This window comes from Erythrolamprus reginae, chromosome 11 (assembly GCF_031021105.1).
Source record: "Erythrolamprus reginae isolate rEryReg1 chromosome 11, rEryReg1.hap1, whole genome shotgun sequence".
NCBI classification, from domain to species: domain Eukaryota; kingdom Metazoa; phylum Chordata; class Lepidosauria; order Squamata; family Dipsadidae; genus Erythrolamprus; species Erythrolamprus reginae.
Window position 1 is genome coordinate 394,440 of NC_091960.1, and position 18,048 is coordinate 412,487.

General features: G+C 61.4%; 2 protein-coding genes across 8 annotated transcripts; one reads left to right on the forward strand and one right to left on the reverse strand.

Moving 5' to 3' along the window:
* The first annotated feature begins 828 nt into the window (after positions 1-828).
* LOC139174451 (cytochrome P450 2F5-like) lies at positions 829-7,973 on the forward strand. Its single transcript, XM_070764831.1, has 9 exons — positions 829-1,909; positions 2,063-2,225; positions 2,438-2,587; positions 3,702-3,859; positions 4,495-4,671; positions 5,194-5,335; positions 5,595-5,782; positions 6,658-6,799; positions 7,074-7,973. Exons 1-9 carry the CDS (start codon positions 1,739-1,741, stop codon positions 7,253-7,255), a joined length of 1,473 nt encoding a protein of 490 aa, XP_070620932.1. The 5' UTR covers positions 829-1,738; the 3' UTR covers positions 7,256-7,973.
* Positions 7,683-13,987, reverse strand: LOC139174449 (cytochrome P450 2F3-like). 7 transcript variants are annotated; one of them, XR_011560358.1, is made up of 9 exons: positions 13,466-13,746; positions 12,402-12,564; positions 11,938-12,087; positions 11,198-11,353; positions 9,887-10,063; positions 9,441-9,582; positions 9,090-9,277; positions 8,780-8,921; positions 7,683-8,444 (listed from the first exon to the last, which is right to left on the reverse strand). XR_011560358.1 is itself a non-coding variant. In XM_070764826.1 (9 exons), exons 1-9 carry the CDS (start codon positions 13,664-13,666, stop codon positions 8,334-8,336), a joined length of 1,506 nt encoding a protein of 501 aa, XP_070620927.1. In that variant the 5' UTR covers positions 13,667-13,987; the 3' UTR covers positions 7,683-8,333. The 7 variants fall into 7 exon arrangements, 4 of the variants coding, with proteins under 4 accessions (XP_070620927.1, XP_070620928.1, XP_070620925.1 ...); XM_070764826.1 differs by having other exon boundaries at positions 7,683-8,515; positions 11,198-11,358; positions 13,466-13,987; XM_070764827.1 differs by having other exon boundaries at positions 11,198-11,358; positions 13,466-13,986.
* Positions 13,988-18,048: the final 4,061 nt, after the last annotated feature.

An 18,048-nucleotide genomic window follows, 5' to 3' on the forward strand; every position in this document is an offset into this window, starting at 1 on the left:
AGCCGAGTGTCAGTCCTCTCATTGTCTCTATTGGACTTCGGGCAGGTTCTTTGCTAGCAGCTTCATTTCTCCCTGGCTTTTTTATTTATTTTGAGTATAATTTTATTTGGGGGGGGCTTCCCACAGAAGAGAGAGAGAGAAAAAACAAAGGGAGGGGGGAGGGGGGGAGGGGGCAATGCACACAGCAAAGGCTGGAGGGGACCTCAGAGGCCAACTAGGCTGACCCCCTGCTCCCTGGCAAAATGGACTGCTAAATTGGCCACACTCATCCAGTCACATGACCACGCCCACCTGAAGTCACACCCACCTGACTCCAAGCCACACCCATGGAACCGGTAGGGGGGAAAAAACCACAATTCCCCCCTGCTCTGCGCCATGAGAGGGAAGAGCCCCTCGCCAGCCTGGGGGGCAGCCAGGGAGGTCGGAAGCGGCGATCTCCCCAGGACCTCCTCCTTGGGGGGCTGGGCCAGGCCAGGGAATGCTGGGAGTTGAAGTCCACACACCTCAAGGTTGCCAAGCGGCCGAGGAGACCCTCCCTGAGAGAGGAAGGGCCCGGAGAAGCTGAGCGAGGATTGGGGGGGGGGGGACGGGCGGACCAGCCCGGCTCTTCAGGGCAGTTGAAGCATGCAGGGCAAACACCAGCAAAGCCGCCTTTCCGGCCTCCGGCTCTGCCAGTCGAAACCTGGCTCTGTGCCAGGCAGGGGGCAGGCCCCGCAGCAGAGCCACCCGGGGATGGGTGGGCAGGAGCCGGGCAACTCCTGGGGGTTTGTGCCTCCGCCTCCCCAACCCCAATGCACCCCCACCCTGTTATGGCAGGAGGACTGGTCCCAAGACGAGGGGTGCAGGCTTGCTTTCTGGCTTCCCTCTCGGCCCTGGCTGCCCTGGGAGTCGGACGCGGCTTCTCTCGGAACTTCCAACAGCTTTTGAAAAGCCCCCCCTCTCCCGGCCACCAATGGCGTGTACAGAGAGAGGGCCTCCCTCCCCCCAGTCTGAAGGAGGAACTGGCCCTTCCGGGGGCCCGCAGCAGGAGCCTTGGACGAGGGGGGGGGGCGCAGGGGCCATCCTCCCAGGGCAAGGTCTCCCCCTGCTGCCTTCTCTCTCGGGGGGTGGGGGGTGAGGAGAAAGGTGTTGCCGGGAGGGCGCGAGTGAGGCTCTCCCAACCGCTGGGAGATCAGGGTGGGGTCAGCAGCGGCAGAGATGCCAAAACCGGAGGAATCTTAATCCTGTAACACTATCCTGTTGTTTTGGTATCAGCCCGATAATCCCCTGGCACCAGAACCTCCCCCACCCCACCCAGCCTCTGCACGTGAGGAGGGGGGGGCTGGGCAGCAACGGGGGGGGGGGTTGCTGGCCGTGGGAGGATGCTGGCCGCCCAGTGTGGGGGTGGGAGCGCCCAGGAGGATCCCTTCCTCTCTCCCGGGGGATTCTCCCCAGGACCCAGTTGGGAACAGGGCAGGCTCTGTCCCGGGGGGGGGGGGGGGGGCTGGCAGGGCTCCTGCCCGGGGAGGGTGCGTTATGTAAGCAGGGGAGGAGGCCATCGGAGGCTGCAACCGGGCTCAGCCCCACCCAGCCCGCCTTCCTCCGGAGCTGCCCTCTGGGATCAGGTTCTGCCCGCTGGGGACACGCCTGCCACTTGGTCCCTGTGCCCAGGACATAAAAGCTGGCACGGGAGGCAGGAGGCTGTGCCCGCTGGCTCCGCCGAAGCCTTCTCCTGGCCGGGCCAACCAGCGCTCCAACCATGGAAGCCGGTGCAGCCACGGTTCTCCTGCTGGCCCTCTGCTGCCTGCTGCTGCTCCTCCGAGGACGGTGGGGCACCAAGGCCCGGCTGCCCCCTGGACCTCGGCCCCTGCCCGTCATCGGCAACCTGCTCCAGCTGGATGCCAAGAACGTGATCAAGTCCCTGCTGGAGGTGAGCCTGGCCTCTGTCACCCAGCAGGGACCCGCCTGGCAGGAACGGAGGGGGGGCAACGGTTCCCCGGGGAGGGGGGGCTCCAGTGGCCCCTAGAGGCCTCACACCGCCCGCTCCAAGGCCCCCTCCTCCCCCGCCCTTGTGTGCCCCCAGCTCAGTCGGCAGTACGGCCCGCTCTTCACCGTCCACATGGGGTCCCGGCCGGTGGTGGTGCTGTGCGGCTACCAGGCGGTGAAGGAGGCCCTGGTGGACCGGGGCGAGGAGTTCAGCGGCCGGGGAGACCTGCCGGTCTTGTTCCGCTTCACCCAGGGCAACGGTGAGTGCGTGCGGACGGCTGCAGGGGGAGGGCGGGTGGGGCAGCCAGCGGGGCACTTGGCTTCCCTGGAAAGGTGGCTGGCCAGGACGGGGAAGGAGGGCAGCCAGCGGGCACCAGGCAGACCCTGGCAAGAGCAGGCCTTCCTCCTCCTCCACGTGTGTGCGTGTGTGGAGCCTCCCCCTCCCCTCCTGAGCCTCCCCCTCCCCCTCCAGGCATCGCCTTCTCCAACGGGGAGAAGTGGAGGGTCCTGAGGCGGTTTGCCATCCAGACCTTGCGGGACTTCGGGATGGGCAAGCGCAGCATTGAGGAGCGGATCCAGGAGGAGGCCCAGTGCCTGGTGGAGGAGCTGGCCAGGAAGAGAGGTGGGGTGCAGGGCTGGCGGGGGTGGGTGGGGGCCCCAGGGGGTCTTCTAGTCCAGCCCCCTGGCTGTCTAGTCCCACACCAATGGCTGTCCAGTCTCTTCTTGAAGGCCTCCAGTGATGGCGCTCCCTCAACCTCTGGAGGCAAGCAGTTCCACGGGTGAATTGTTCTGAGCGTCAGGAAATTGCCCCTTGGTTCCGGGTGGCGTCTCTCCTTGATCAGTTTCCACCTGTTGCTTTGTGTTCTGCCTTTGGGTGGACCCCCCCCTCTTCTTTGGGGCAGCCCCTCAGACATTGGAAGGCTGCCCCCTTGTTCTTCTTTTCACTGGACGTTCCCTAGAATTCTGGCCACTGTCCTTTGCAGGCGGGAGGCTCCGGCCCCCTCCTCGTCCCTTCCTCCGCTGCTCTCTCCGCCATTCCTTCCAGAATCCCAACATTTTTCCCATCGGGGCCACGGAAGCTGCCGGCAGTGCGCCAAGTGAGCTCTCCGTGGGGCCTCCCATAGGTTGCCTTCAAGAGCCCTCCATTCCGCCCCTCGGCACCCTGGGATTGCACTGCCCGGCGGCGGCCCATGTTTAGGTGATCGTCCACTCGGGCCCCCTGGCCCCCCTCTCGCCATTGCTGCCGTCCAGCCAGCTTTCGCCTGATCTGTCCTTGTGCTTTTGGCGTCTCCCACCCAGGTGCAAAACCTTCCTCCCCCCCCCACATTAAATTTCATGGTTCCGCCCTGTCCAGATCCTTCTGTATCTCACCTGACGCCTCCTGGGGGGCCGACTGCTCCTGCCAATTTGGTGTCCCCCCCTGCCCCGTTGTCTAAAACCATTGGGGAAGAAGAGCCGTGGGGCACCCCACTGCTTACTGTTCCCTGTCCCCCTGTGGGTGCAGTTCCATTGATCCGAGTGCAGCCTGTTGTGACTCCGCCTAGGGGTGGGTGAGGCCGCCCCCCCACGCCCCCCAACGGAGGCTTCTCCTCTCAGAGATCCCGGTGGCCCCTTCGGGCAACTCTTTCTTGCCGTCCCACTTTGGTGGCGAGGGGCAGTGTGTCTGGGGAGAGGGGGCAGCCGGCTGGTGGGCCGACCTCTCAGCCCCTGGGGCCTCCCCCCCCCCGGTGCTACAGAGCCCTTCGACCCCACGTTCCTGCTGGGCTGCTCGGTCTCCAACGTCATCTGCTCCATCGTCTTCGGAGACCGCTTTGACTACCAGGACGAGCGCTTCCTGACCTTCATCGGGCTGATCAACGACAACTTCCGCCTCTTCAGCTCCCCTTGTGCCCAGGTGAGCGCCTGCTGGGGGGGGCACAGGCCGAGGAGGTAGATGGACACCCCCCGCTGCCCCTCGTCCCTCGCAGGCCCACCTTCTTCTGTCTGATGAGGTTTCATCCTCAGAGGTTTCTTCTCATCACTTTCGTGCCTTGGTTTGAAAGATTTAATTCCACTTATTAAATGTATAAGCCGCCCAACTCCTTCCGGACTCCAGGGGGCGCTCCACAGACAGAAACGATATAGGAAGCGGTTCAAACCCCTGGGGCGAAAGCCTTCACATTCTTCTTGGGGGCAGCTGGATGGTTTTGCTCTACGGCCCCGGGGCTGCCGGCCGAGCCAGGAGGGTGGGGGCGGTAGGGATCTCCGGGGGCGGCTGAGCCAGAGTCGCCATGGGGGGGGGGGAAGCACCTTTGGGGCCATGTCATGAAAGGGAGGCCAGAGCCACCATTGGCTCAGGTGGCCCATCTCAGATGCCCCCCTGTGCCCCCCCGCCTTCTCCTCTCCATGGTCAAGGGCTGAAGGAGGGGGCCCCTCCCGGGTTGGCTGAGCCCCCTGAAGCAGCTGCCATGAGGGGGCAAGGGGCCGCCCGGAGAAGGCCGAGAGTGGCCGGGCTGCCTCCCTTCTCCCATCGCTGCTTCTCCTTGCCAGATGTACAACATCTTCCCCCACATCCTCTACTACCTGCCTGGACCGCACAACCAGATATTCGCCAACTTTGAGAAGCTACGGGCCCTGGTCAAGGAGATGGCCAAGGCCCACCAGGCCAGCCTGGACCCTAGCTGCCCTCGTGACTTCATAGACTGCTTCCTCCTGAAGATGCAGCAGGTGAGTATGGGCTTTGGAGTTGCCTGGGGGGGGGGGGCGGGGGGGGCTTCCGTGGCAGAGGAGGGGCAGGGTTGCTGTCTGTCAATCGTAGCCTGGTGGTCACTGTCACAGCGCAGTTTGTGGAATGGGGTGGGGGGTGGGGGGGGATGCCGGGGTTGTCTCTGCAACACTTTTCCAGCTGCTGCGGCTGCTGTCCAGGGGCTGAAACGAAGGCCGGGGAGACCCTGCCAGGCTGCCTTGGGAGGGGAGGGGAGGGAGGAGCCCCTCCTGCCTCTCACCTCCGCTTCCCAGACCACACCTGCCCCCCCTTCGCCAGCAGGGCAGGGGGCAGCCATGGCTGAGGGGGACCTGGTGGCCAGATGCCAGCCTCCCATCCAGGGGACCGGCTCCGAGGGTGGGCGGGAAAAGTCTCCTTCCCTCCTGGCCAGGCAACCGGCCCCTCCCTGCATGCAGAGGGGGTGGCGGCCTTCGCGGCCCAGCAGGGCTGACCCCCCCTCCACCCGGTCCTCGCTGTGCCTGCAGGAGGAGGGAGACCCCCACAGCTTCTTCCACACCGACACTTTGATCATGACCACGCACAACCTCTTCTTCGCGGGCACCGAGACCATCAGCACCACCCTCCGCTACGCCCTCCTCATCCTCATGAAACTCCCCGAAGTGGCTGGTGAGGCTGAGAGGAGCCCCCCCTCCGGCCTTTAGTGGCCTCCGAGCGGCCGAGGCCGGCACAGGTGGCCCCTCTCTGGCTCTGCCTAACGGGCACCGTTCAGGAACAGGGGGGGCAGGGTGGAGGGAGGCCAGTGGGGCCCCCGCTAGGCGGAGCTTCTCCCTGGGCGCTGCAGGGGGGGGGAGGGAGGGATCGGTGCCTCTCTGCCCTCCCAGGTGAGGGGGGGTCTCTCTCACACCCCTCCCCCCTCTGCATCCAGCCAAGGTGCAGGAGGAGATTGCCAAGGTCATTGGCTCTGAGCGCCTCCCCTCCATTGCTGACCGGGCAAGGATGCCCTACACGGACGCGGTCATCCACGAGGTCCAGAGGTTTGCCGACGTCATCCCCATGGGCATCCCCCACGCCCTGACCAAGGACACCCACTTCCGGGGCTTCTTCTTCCCGGAGGTACGGGAGGGCGATGGGGAGCCCAGCCCTGGCAGCCCCCTCCTGCTCAGCCTGGCCGTGCCCCCCCCTCGCCAGCCCTGGAAGCTGCCCCTCTCCTCCTCAAGTGGGGGGGCAGCGAATGGGGGGCCACCAGCACAGCCTCCTGCGCTCGCACTCGTCTCGTCTGCTCTGGTGGTGCCCAGAGTTGATTGGTGGAGGCAGGTTTCGTTGGCGCCTGCCCGGCTGTTTCTGCGATGGTTTAAAATGACTTTTATTTGGAAATCTTTTGGGTTTTTTAAAAAAAAGTTCATCCTCCAGCGATCCTTTTGGGAAACAAGTGGCCACATTAATTGGTTAAGTCAATAAGGAAGCATTGCAGACCCAGAGGGTGGAGCGGTCAAGGCCCTGAGCTCAGTCCCGGGAAGGGGCAACGGCCAGCCAGGGAAATGGAAGCAGACGCGGCCGGATGGAGGACCGACAACACCGAGTGCTCATTTAAACAAATGCCTGTGATCCTGGTCGTCAGGTGCCCCTCCCCCCCCGCCAGGGACCCGCGACTCGGGATGGAAAGAGGCAAAAACCTCTGTGAAACAGCTGTGCAACATCTGCCCTTCCTTTTCACCTTTGGGTTAATGCCAGTATGGTTTTCCTGTTTGCCCATTTCCCAGGGACCCCCCCTGCCCCCCACCCCCCTGGTGCCTGGCCCACTTCGGTCAGTCTTTGCCCGAGCAGATGTGCTGCTGGAACAAGCGCTGGCTGCCCTTTCCTTTTGCCACCTGCTGCCCAGTGGGGACCCTCCCCCTTTTCTCGGTGGCAGGGGGCGGATCAGGAGAAGGCAGGGGGGGGGCTGGGAGGGGGGGACCTTCCCATCCCCACTCGTGTTTCCTTCCCAACAGGGCACCAACGTCCTGCCTTTCTTCCACTCCGTGCACCAAGACCCCAGCCAGTTCAAGAACCCAGAAACCTTTGACCCCGGGCACTTCCTGGACAAGGAGGGGGCCTTCCGCCGGTCCAATGGCTTCATGCCCTTCTCTGCTGGTGAGTGGGGGGGAGGGGGCTGCCAGAGGCCAGTGGGGAGCCCACCCACCCCCGGCCGTGCCACTCCTGCCAGGGACGGGGGCAGAGCAGCTGGGCTTCTGGGGCAGGATGGTTTGGCCCCGGGAGGGGGGGGTGGAATCCAAATTGCTTGGCTACTGGTTCTGTGGGTGTGGCAGGAGGGTACTGCAAGACCCCCATGCCCTCCCCACTCCCGGGGGCAGCTGGAGGTGGGATTTGCCCGTCCTCGGAACTACTCAACACGTCTGCTCTGCAGGGAAGCGGCTGTGCCTGGGCGAGGCCTTGGCTCGCATGGAGATCTTCCTCTTCCTGACCGCCCTCCTGCAGCGCTTCTCCTTCCAGCCCGGCTGCCCACGCGACCAGCTTGACCTCTCGCCCCTGGCCAGCGGCATTGGGAACGTGCCCCGGCCCTACACCTGCCTCCCGCTCGCCCATTGATGCCGCCTCTGCCCAGGGGAAGCGGGCGCTGGGGGTGGTGGAAGGAGCTCAGCCCGCTTGGTGGCTCCAGCCTTGCCCACTGTCCAGCCCTCAATGACCCCATCCGAGGCTCCGGGTCTCAGCACTGGGGGGACAAAAGGCCATTTGGGGCCTTGAACTTTAATTGGCGTGAACTTTAATTGCGCCTGAGGTGGTTTCAAGAGGCACCCAATGCAAACAGAAGGAACCGCCAGAGTCCCTCCTCCCGTACATCCTGTAAGGAAAGGCCGGAATGCCGTGTGCCGCCCCACAACCCTCCCTCCAAAGCGGCCTCGGGGAGCCCTCCGTGGGCTGGTGACGGGGGGGGTGGGGGGCGGCAGAGGGGAAAACCTCGACACAAAATAAGGAACACTGATTATGCAGAAATTGAATGGCACAGCCGCAAAGCTTTTCAAAGGTCACTCGCAAGTCATATTTTTATGTTAAAACACAGTTTTCAGGACTCTTGCAGAGAAAGCGGGACCCCCCCTCCCCCCGGCTCCAGTCCTTGAGTTGATGGGGGGGGGGCTTGGAGAAATGGGCTCGGAGGGGCCTGGAAATAATCTTGCTTTTTTAGAGGGGTTGTTAATCGGTTTCAGCCAGGTCCTGTCTTTCGGGATTGTTTGCAAACTCTGTCCAGGGTCTTTGGGGATCGGAAGGTGGGATGAAAACACTGCAAATAAATCGCTAAGCACGAGAAGTCCCCCCCCTCTGCTTTCGGGACCAGGGCTGGGAATCCGGGTGGGATTTGCACCCAGGCCGCCCCAATTGTCTCCCTTCCCCCAGGCCGGCCAGACTTCCTGGCCTTAGGGAAGCCGGCAGACCCTGGAGGAAGGCCCATCGGGCGGGGCAGAGGGGGTCCCTTCGGAAGCCCCCCAGCTGTGCTTCAGTGGCCGCGAGAGGCAGGGGCCCGAGCTCCCCCAGCACCAGGGTCTCCAGGCGGAGGCAGGCGGGGAGGGGCCTGGCTGGGCAGAGAGGGAGGGGAGGGGCTGAGGTGAGCAGCACACAGCCCCTGGGTCCTCCCCCATTCCCAACCGGGGGGGGGGGAGGGGGCGGCCCTTCACTGGGGGAGGAGGCAGAGCTGGTACGGCCGGGGGATGCTGCCCAGGCCGGTGGACTCGGGGGTGATGTCAATGGTCGCCGGGTCGGTCAGGGCCTTCAGGCGGAAGTTCTGCAGGATGGTGGTGAGGAAGAGGAAGAGCTCCATGTTGGCCAGCCCTTCGCCCAGGCACACCCGCTTGCCTGTGGGGAGAGAGGGCTTCTTGGGGGCCTCGGCCAAAGCCCCTGGACAGCCCCTCCGCTTCCCTGCCCTGCTGGCCAAGCGTGATGAGCTTTGCAGTCCAGCACGCCTGGCGGAAGCAGCTCCTTTGCCTGCTTCAAGCCTCTCCTGAGAAGGGGCCAGGAAGCGAGTGGCCCCCCCTCAGGAATTGGCCAGCCTCACCCCCCCCTGCCTCCCGCTCTTAGCCCCCCTCCCCCGAGGAGCCTCCTCTCCCCCTGGCCCCTCACCTGCCGAGAAAGCCATGAAGGCCTCCCTCTTCCTGAAGCAGCCCCCCTCGTCCAGGAAGTGGGTGGGGTCGAAGGCCTGGGGGTTCTCGAACTGCGAGGGGTCAAACTGGGAGGTGCAGAGCAAGGGGATGACGTTGAGGCCCTGCGTTGAGGGGGGAAGGCAGCAGGGTGACCGTCATCGCAGGCACGGGCCGAGGGCTTTCCGCTCAGGGTGCCCCTGGGCCTGCCTAGCTCTTTGGGGAAGCAGCCCAGGCTGACCACAGCAGACCCCCGCCCTGTCCCCCGCCCCACATCCCCTGCCTGTCCAAACCTTGGGGAGACGGTACCCCCGGAACTCGGTGTCCCTTGTAAGTGTGTGGGGCACCCCCATGGGGACGATGTCGGCGTAGCGCTGGATCTCGTGGATGACCGCGTCCGTGTAGGGCATCTGACTCCGGTCGTCCATGCAGGGGGCGCGGTTGCCCCCAATGACCCGGTCGATCTCTTCGTGCAGCTTCTCTGCCGGGGGAGCTCCAGTGTCACCCCAAAAGCCACGGCAAGCAATGGGGGGAGGGAGCCAGCGGAGTGTCCCCCTGCTTGAGACGGTGGGCTTGGTCCCATCCCTCCCAGGCCCCCACGTGCACAGGCGCCTCAGCCCCCCCTCCGCCCCCCCCCGGTTCACCTTCCACCTCGGGGTGCCTGAGGAGGATGCGCAGCCCGTAGCGCAGGGTGGAGCTGACCGTCTCGGTGCCGGCAAAGAAGAGGTTGACGGTGGTCTTGGACATGGTGTCCTCGTTGAAGTGGGAGTGGGTGTGGCCCTTTTCCTGCAAGGCGGCACAGACCAGCCCCCTTTGGTCCTTCCGTCGGGAAACTGAGGCTGAGGGTCTTGCTTGGAGGCTTGGGAGGCAGAGCCCACAGCGATGGGCTTCTCCAGCTGGGCCCCCCAGGAAGCAAAGGCTCGGCCTGCCTCCCCCCCCAAACAAGGCCCAAGCAGAGCCAGTGTGGCCCCCACGGCCCTGTGTGCAAGACCCCAGACGGAGGAGCAGCAGCTGCCGGCGCATGGCCGCCTCCAGGGGGTCCTGGGCCCCTCCCCCTCGTGGCAGGGCCGGGCAGGGGCCAGGGCGATACCTGCTGGATCTTGATGAGGAAGCAGTCGATGAAGTCCCTGGGGGAGTTGGGGTCCAGGGTCTGCCTGTTCATCTCCAGCCGCTCGCCCACAAACCTGGCCAGCTTCAGGTAATTGGCGTAGATTCTCTGGTGGGGGCCCGGCACCCACCGCATGATGTTGGGGAAGACGAAGAGCAGCTGGAGGAGGAAGCGAAGGAGGGGTCTCTGGCCGGGGGAAGCCCAGCCGGCCTGTGCACTCACTTCCCCCCCCCCGGAGCCATGGATGGGGCCCTCGGGGACTTCTGCCCCCACACAGACGAGGCGGAGAGAAGGGGACCCAGAGACCGGCCCCAGGAGGGCTTCTCTGCCCCCCTCCTATTCTGGGGTGAGCCGTCATCCGTCCAGGACTCAACCTCCTCATCTGGCAGGGCAGGGGGAGGGAGGGGGGCTTAGCACACACACACACACACACCCCAGGCCACAGAAACAAGAGCCGAACCACGCTGGCGAAAGCCAGGCCCTCCCACAGGGCAGCTCCCCTGGGCAGCCGAAGACCCTGCGCTCAGGCACTCAGGCCCTGGACACCTGCAGCCCTTGGGCTCCTCTGCCCCATGGCCTTCTCCCCCCCTCTCCCTCCCTCCCTCTCTCATGGGCCTTCAGCTCCTCTGCCTCCGCTGCTCCCAGGCACCAGACCAGGCTCAGCTCAGGTGGCGACTTCAGTGTTGCGGGCTGAGTGACCCCTCTCCCCATTTCCTCCTCTCTCTCTCCTTCCCTCCCTCCCTCCCCCCCATACATAGGGGCGTGCATAAGCGCACTAGAGTGCCCCTCCCCATCCCGTGTCCTATAGTCTCTATCTCGTATTTCTTCTCTACTGTATCCTCTGTAACCCTCATTGTGTATTGGACTAAATAAATAAAATAAATAAAAACTAAAGGAAGGGTTTTCCTGGAGAGGGGCACTGCTCCCGCTGTGTCCCTGCCCTTTGCCCTGGAACCTTCCGCTGCAGTGCTACTGACCGGTTCAATGATTAGCCACGGCCTTGGCTGTGCGAAATGAAATCTGCTTTCTTTCCCAATTTGGGTCTGGCCAACTGGCCTTTGTCCCTTCCCCTTGGCCCCATGGCAGCTGCCCTGAGAACCCGCCCACCCCATATCACGGCAGCCCCTCTAAGCAGGCGGAGGGACCTGAGTTCACATGAAATAAATGCAGACTTGGTGGAACTTGGGGTTCGGGCCCCGTCAGGAGACCTCCTTGGACTTGCCAAGTCTCAGGACCGGCTGGGCCTCCCTTCTGGGGCGCCTGGGCGAGCCCGTCCCTCCAGGTGAGGCTCACCTGTCCCCAGGTGGAGCTCATGAGCTTCCAGTTGCTGTTGATCAAGTCCAGCAGGGTGAGGAAGGCTCTGTCCGTGTACTCGAAGCGCTGTCCGAAGACGAGGGAGCTGATGATGTTGGACCCGGCGCAGCTTAGGAAGAAGGTGGGGTCGAAGGGCTGCCCTGGGGGCAAAGGGGGCAGCAGTGAGGAGGGGGGGCCTTCATGACATTCCTCCCCCCACAGGGAGGCCAAAGGCCACAGAGCCTTTCCTTGGCACAAGTCAAAAAGGGGGCTTGAATGTGGCAGTGGAACAATGGAATGACGTGGCACAACTGACATCTCTGCCTAGCAGCCGCGCCAGATGTGGTGCCGATGAGGGCCAGGCACCCCTGGAGGAGCACGGCCTCCTCCTCCTCAGGGGGGTGGGGGGTGGCAGGGGCTCTGGTGGAACCACCCTTAACCAGTGCAGCCCATTTTCAACCCCCGGGGGCCTGGGCCTCTTCTGAAGTTGGGATCCTCCAGCAGGTGGGAGTTGTGGTGAGCCGCTCCGAGTCCTCGGAGGGGGACGGCATCAAATCTAATAAATTATTATTATTAATTATTATTCTTATTATTTCCGGCCCAAAGGAAGGGGAGAGCCCCCTGAACGAAGGCCCCCTGTTGGGCTGCTGCGGTGAGACGTCAGGGGACCAAGCAGAGGAGCCCCCCTCCCTTTATACAAGCACGGGGAGGGGAGGGCGGGGGAAGGGCCCTCCAGCCACCTTGGGTTTTGCGGAACTCAGCCACCAGGAACTGGGCCTCCTCCTTGACCCGCTGCTCCATCGACCGCTTCCCCATCCCAAAGTTCTTCAGGGTCCCGATGGCAAATCTGCGCAGCTCCCTCCAGCGCTGACCCGTCCCATACACGATTCCTGCGGTCAAGCGGGGGGGGGACAAGACGGCTAACAGCAGGTCCAGCCTGGCCTGCCCGCAATTCCCCTCCTTCCCAGAAAGCTCCTTCCAGCCCAGTGGAATCAGAGACAGGAATCCCCTTGTTTTGAGACCCCCCTGGGCTTATTTGGGGCTACAATTCACTCCCCCCCCGGCTCTTCTGAAAGTCAAAATTCAGCCATGGAAACTAATGGAGGGTGGAGTCATCGCATTGGAGTCCTTCCAAAATGCAGGATTGAAGAATGACCTCCTCTTCCTCCTCCCCCTCCTCCTCTTCCTCCCCCCAGCATCTCACCGTTTCCTTTGCTCCACATCTGGACGGCAGGAAAGTCGCCCCGGCCACTGAACTCCTCGGCTTTGTCGATCAGGGCCTCCTTCAGCACCTGATAGCCCGAAAGGACCAGGCAGGGCCGAGAGCCCAGGTGGAAGGTGTACATGGGCCCGTAGGTCTTGCTCAGCTGGGAGAAGAGGAGGGCTGGTCAGGGCGGGGGCTCTTCTTGGTGGGGGGGAACAAGGATGGCCAACACAGGAGGGATTTGGGCTTGCCAAGGCCTCTTTCCTCTGTTGAGGGGGGGGGGTTTCCCGGGCAGGGCAGGCAGTTTATTGGGTAGGGGCTTTGATGGAGCCCCCAGAGGTCACCTGTAAGGGCCAGGAGAATGGGTGGAAGCCCCCTGCCCCTCCCCTGCCTTCTGCTTCTAACGCAAGAGTCTCCCAACGGCTGCCGAAAGTCTCTCGGGGATAAACAGGCCCTGTTCCTTGGATGGGGGGCATGGGGAGGGGGGCCGGGTTCCATGTCTTTAATACGTGCACAGAAACGGACTTTTCTGGGAGAAAAGCGCCAACAGTTGCCTGGAATTAAGGCTGGTGGAGCAAAGAGGCCCAGCCCAGCACGGGGCAGGGGGCTCAGGCCACGTCCTTCCGGCTCCGCTCGAGCTGCCTTGTGGGGCCCAGCGGGCATTTCCCCCAGAGAGAAGCCTGAGCTGCCCCAGGTCTCCTCGTGCTCGGCCCCTGACGGCTTCAGGCCAAGGCAGGGAGGGGACGCTGGGCATTGCTCTGGCCTGGGGGGGGATGTGGGGCAGCCCCTTCCCTGGTTGGCTCTGGGGGGACCCACATGGTCCGAAAGGAGGGCCTGGTCTGGTCTGGCTCCTTGCTCTTCTATTTCATTTGCACCTGCCGGGGTCTCTCCTGTCAGGCCGATGGGCAGTCTCTAAATGTGACTGACTGATGGATCGATCGATAGATGTAGAGAGATGGTGACAGACGACAGACACACTGACAAACAAAAAACCCGTTTTGCCCCTGAGGCTCCACCTCCCTCCCTGTCTGCCCCCCCATGGCCCCCCACCTGCCCCGACTCACTTCCTTGAGGGAGGGGATCAGCTCCTTCACGTCCACCTGGTGCATGTTGCCGAGGAAGGGGAGGGGGGCAGGGCCCGGGGGGAGCCCGGCGAGCCTCCTTTTGGCTGTGAGGTGGCGGAAGAGGAGGCACGAGGCGGCCATGGCCAGCAGGATGCTGAAGGGGCCCCCCAGGTCCATCCGAGGGGCGGCCGAGCTCTCCATGGCTGCTGCGAGTGCCGGACGGCCAGCCAGCCAGGCAGGATATATATGGCTGGGACTCCCAAGTGCTCGCTTGCACCACGCCCCCCGCCCACTGGAAGTTGGACCACAGCTGGAGACTCGGCCGATGTCAGCTGGGTGATGCTGGGCTGCAGGAGGCCCACTCCTCTCCTGGAGATCCAGGGGCCTCTCGGAGACCTTGGGGGCTTCCCCGGCAGTTTCCCTGTCCTCGCTTGCAGCTTCCAGCGCCCCCCCTGCCCCTCCTGCTGCAAGGGTCCCTGTGACAGACAGGCGAGGCCGAGTTTAAGCCAACATCGTCACCCAGATTTCTCAAGGCCTGTTTGCGCATGACTCTGCAGTTCCCGAGAGCTCTGCTCCCTTGGCCAAACATTTACCCAGCCACGTCCAGGAAAGGCCACCAGGTGGGTGTCCACGCTCCTCTTGCACAGGGGGCTCTGGGTGCGAAGAGCTTCCCCCTCCCCCATTCTACCCCCCCGGGGGGCCCCCTTGGGGCCTTTTCTCTCCAGCAAAGAGGCTCTTTCCCCTGGACCATGGTCAGCCTGCCCCGCCCCCACTCTGCTTTGACCATGGGCTCTGAAGGCGAGGGGGCAGGGCTCGAGTCCCCACTTCTCTGGTGGCCCTGGAGACCCAGCTCAGGCCCAGCTGGCTACTCTGCCAGGCTCTGAGCGGCTAACAAGTGGGATGAAGGCAACGATACTAAAATACAATCAAAATACACAGTGAAAACAGTAATATAATAAAAGAATATCCTAAAAAGAACCACGCCCACACAGCAGTCAGTCTAATGCCAGGCCTGCCAAGTCTCGAGGGAGGAGGGAGAACGGATCTGTCGGGGCAGCTGGTTCCAGATGAGAAAGAATCGCCACAGACCCCCCTGAGCAACGGGGGGACCTGCTGGACTCCCTGGTCTTTATTTGGCTTCCCAAAAGGTTGAGAGAAAAAAGATTGAGTGGTGGTGGAAGAGGTTTCCTGCTCGATCCCTTCGGACAAGAGATGGACACAGCTCCCAGGGAGGAGGAGGTTCCACCCCCCCACCCCACCCCCAAAGACAATCCAGCTCCCACCAGTGGAGCCTGGCATGAGGGCAGGAATCGGCTTTGCTGGGCTGCCTTTGCTGCTGAGGATGAAACTCCCTGACCCAAAGGAGCCTTAGCGGGGGGAGGGGGGCATTGGATGGCCGGAGACCTGCAGAGATGAAGGAATCACAGACACTGACACGGGGTTTCTAGAACAGGACAGAGCAGCATAGAGTAGAATATGGAATGGAGTAGAATTCTTTATTGGCCAAGGGTGATTGGACACACAAGGGATTGGTCTTGGGTGCAGATGCTCTCAGTGGACATAAAAGAAAAAGAGACATTGGTCAAGAATCCTGAGGTACAAGAATGCTTTGTCCAGGTTAGAAATATCCCTGTGGGCTGAACAGAACTCTCATGTTGAGAAGCTTTCTCTCTCTCCCTCCGTCTCTCTCCCTCCGTCTCCCTCTCTCTCTCCCTCCCTCTTTCTCTCTCCCTCCCTCCCTCTCTCTCTCCCTCTCTCTCTCCCTCTTTCTCTCCCTCCCTCTTTCTCTCTCCCTCCCTCTCTCCCTCTCTCTCTCCCTCCCTCTCTCTCTCTCCCTCCGTCTCTCTCTCCCTCCCTCTTTCTCTCTCCCTCCCTCCCTCCCTCTCTCCCTCTCTCTCTCTCCCTCTTTCTCTCCCTCCCTCTTTCTCCCTTCCTCTCTCCCTCTCTCTCTCCCTCCGTCTCTCCCTCCGTCTCTCTCTCCCTCTCTCCCTCCCTCTCTCCCTCCCTCTCTCCCTCTCTCTCTCCCTCTCTCTCTCCCTCTCTCTCTCTTCCTCTTTCTCTCCCTCCCTCTTTCTCTCTCCCTCCCTCTTTCTCTCTCCCTCCCTCTCTCCCTCTCTCTCTCCCTCCGTCTCTCCCTCTCTCTCTCCCTCTTTCTCCCTCCCTCTTTCTCTCTCTCTCTCCCTCTCTCTCTCTCTCCCTCCCTCTTTCTCTCTCCCTCCCTCTCTCCCTCTCTCTCTCCCTCCGTCTCCCTCTCTCTCTCCCTCCCTCTTTCTCTCTCCCTCCCTCCCTCTCTCCCTCCCTCTCTCTCTCCCTCTTTCTCTCCCTCCCTCTCTCCCTCCCTCTTTCTCTCTCCCATGACGGCTCCTTGCACAGTCAGCCAGATGTCCAGACTGGACATGATTGATGTTGGGCAGGGGGCTGGGAAGCTCCTCCCAGAGAGGGTGGGGGGATGCCCAAGGCCCAGCGAGGTTCCCTCCCGTTCTTTCCTGCAGGGACGCCCGTTGACCCTGCCTCCCTCCTTAGCCGACTGCTCCGCTGCGTTTGGGATTGAAAAATTCCTCAGGCTGAACGAGCTGATAACGCAGCGTTTCTGCATTACAAGCTCAACAAAGCCGTGGTCAAGGAGGAGTTTTTGTTCAGTTTGGCCAGAGGCGCACAGGGCGGGAGGATGCGCTCACGGCTGCCCTTCGCCCCTGGGATTGAGGAGGAGCAGCTGCTGGCGCACAGCTGCCGAAGCCTCCCTTGTTGTTTTCAGTCTGTTTTGCCAGCTAACCAGGCGTTTACCGAGTTACCCAAACTCTGTGCCCAGGAAAAGCAAACACTCGTATTTCCCCTGTCAATCACGGGGTAGCTGCACAACCTGTCTCCGGAGATCACACAGGCCACAGGGGCTTCATAAAGGGGAGGGTCCAGATGCACCAGGCCTCGCTCCACCCTTGTGCCCCCCCCAATTATATTGATTGTTTCTTGCCAAAGACGGGGCAGGTAACGCTACTTACTCCAAGGAGTTTCACCAAAGTTCGGCTTCCAGGCCGAGGCCTCGGTTGTGGCCCTTTGGGGTGCAGCTGTTGTCTTCCTGTTGGCCCCAGAGCCCCTCCCTGGCTTCCCCCCTTGAGCGGAAGGAGGAGAAGCTGTTCCTCCCCCCTTTCTTTATGGCCATCAAAGACGGCGGAGGCCGTCCCAGGTCTTCAGGGTTTGGCACCAGAGTTTGGGTCAAGATTTTGGCAGAGACCACCCAACACGTCCTGCTGGCACAGGAACCTTCCATTTCACCCCCACTGCCATCTTGGGTTGGCAAAGAAGGTTTATTTAACAGTCCCCCTCTGCAGAGGAGATGCTACAAGACGGGAACCCACTGTGAAAGCCGGAAGCCTCTTTTGCGTTGGGCGTTCAGGCCTCAAGGGGAGGGACATATGGAGTGTGTGTGTGAGAGAGAGGGCCAAAATAATGCTCCTTTCTCAGGAAGTGCCAAGGCTCTCTTGCCCTGCCAGCTGGAGCCGGATGGCGGGGAGGCCTCTCCAGCTGGGACGGTGCTTGATTGGACCGTGCAAACCTTTCTTCCTCATTTCTCCAACCCTTGTATTCTTAATTTTCCTTATATTCTCCACTATATTCTTCACCTCTTCTATGTCTATTTGTAATTCCCTTTGCCACCATGCAGTTAATTCCTGGATCACCCACTCACCTGCCTGCGTTAACATCCTCTATATATTACCTGCCTTTGTACCATCGCTTTTTTCTCTTAAAATTTTCTCTAATTCTGTCTCTTCCCTTAGTAATGCTCCTTTATTTTCCCTTGCGTTCACGTATGTGCATATAGCATTTATTTGCAACCCCCTCTGATGGCCCAACCACCATTCTATTCAGTTTCCACTAAGCCTTCCATCGTTCTCATAAAACTGTTCCATCCTGTTTATCCCCCTGGCCTTCTATCCTGCCCTAATACTTTATTTAGGTTTCTTTCATCATCTCTATTTATTACATACAACGTTGACAACTTTGATTTATTTAATCCTAGTTTCAAAATTAACATTAACATCCAATTCCAAAACCCCCAATTTCCTCAGTCGCAGTAGCATGGTGTCTCCCCTCTACAGCCGTTCTTATTGGTTCGCTCAGCTTCCTTCCCTTTACAAGCCCCTATTGATCTTCCTCAACAATTTTCAGCAAAATGTTCTCAATTCTATTTGCCAATATCTTCATAAACATTTTATAATCCTGATTTGCCAAACTGACAGGACGATAGGAGCCTGGGTCCCTTCAATCCCAGTCCATTTTTGGGATGGTGACAATCTCTGAAATCCTCCATGTCCCTGGGATGTTATAAGTTTTAAATATATCGTTAAACAACTTCCCCAAATGCGGCATCAATTCATTCCTATAAGTCTTATAGAATTCTCCTGTAAACCCACCAGGGCCTTTGGTTACTCTGGCTGTGTCATCTTGTGAAGTTTCTGCATTTAACATTTGTCCACCTTCTTCACTCACTTCCCCCCCACCATTAACGAGTCCCCCATTCACCTGCTCTTCTCTGCACACAATAGTTCCTCACTATTTTCTCTCTCTTCCCTCACCACTAGAAT

Bases quoted from the DNA above. Each gene is read 5' to 3' on its own strand.
- LOC139174449 (XM_070764824.1), bottom strand. From the start codon at position 13,666: ATGGAGAGCTCGGCCGCCCCTCGGATGGACCTGGGGGGCCCCTTCAGC. The intron at 9,278-9,440 runs GTGAACCGGGGG...CTCCCCCGGCAG, and splicing joins CAGGCACCCCGAGGTGGAAG to AGAAGCTGCACGAAGAGATC. The intron at 8,445-8,779 runs GTGAGGGGCCAG...ACCATCCTGCAG, and splicing joins CTTCATGGCTTTCTCGGCAG to AACTTCCGCCTGAAGGCCCT.
- LOC139174451 (XM_070764831.1), top strand. From the start codon at position 1,739: ATGGAAGCCGGTGCAGCCACGGTTCTCCTGCTGGCCCTCTGCTGCCTG. The intron at 3,860-4,494 runs GTGAGCGCCTGC...TCTCCTTGCCAG, and splicing joins TCAGCTCCCCTTGTGCCCAG to ATGTACAACATCTTCCCCCA. The intron at 6,800-7,073 runs GTGAGTGGGGGG...TCTGCTCTGCAG, and splicing joins CTTCATGCCCTTCTCTGCTG to GGAAGCGGCTGTGCCTGGGC.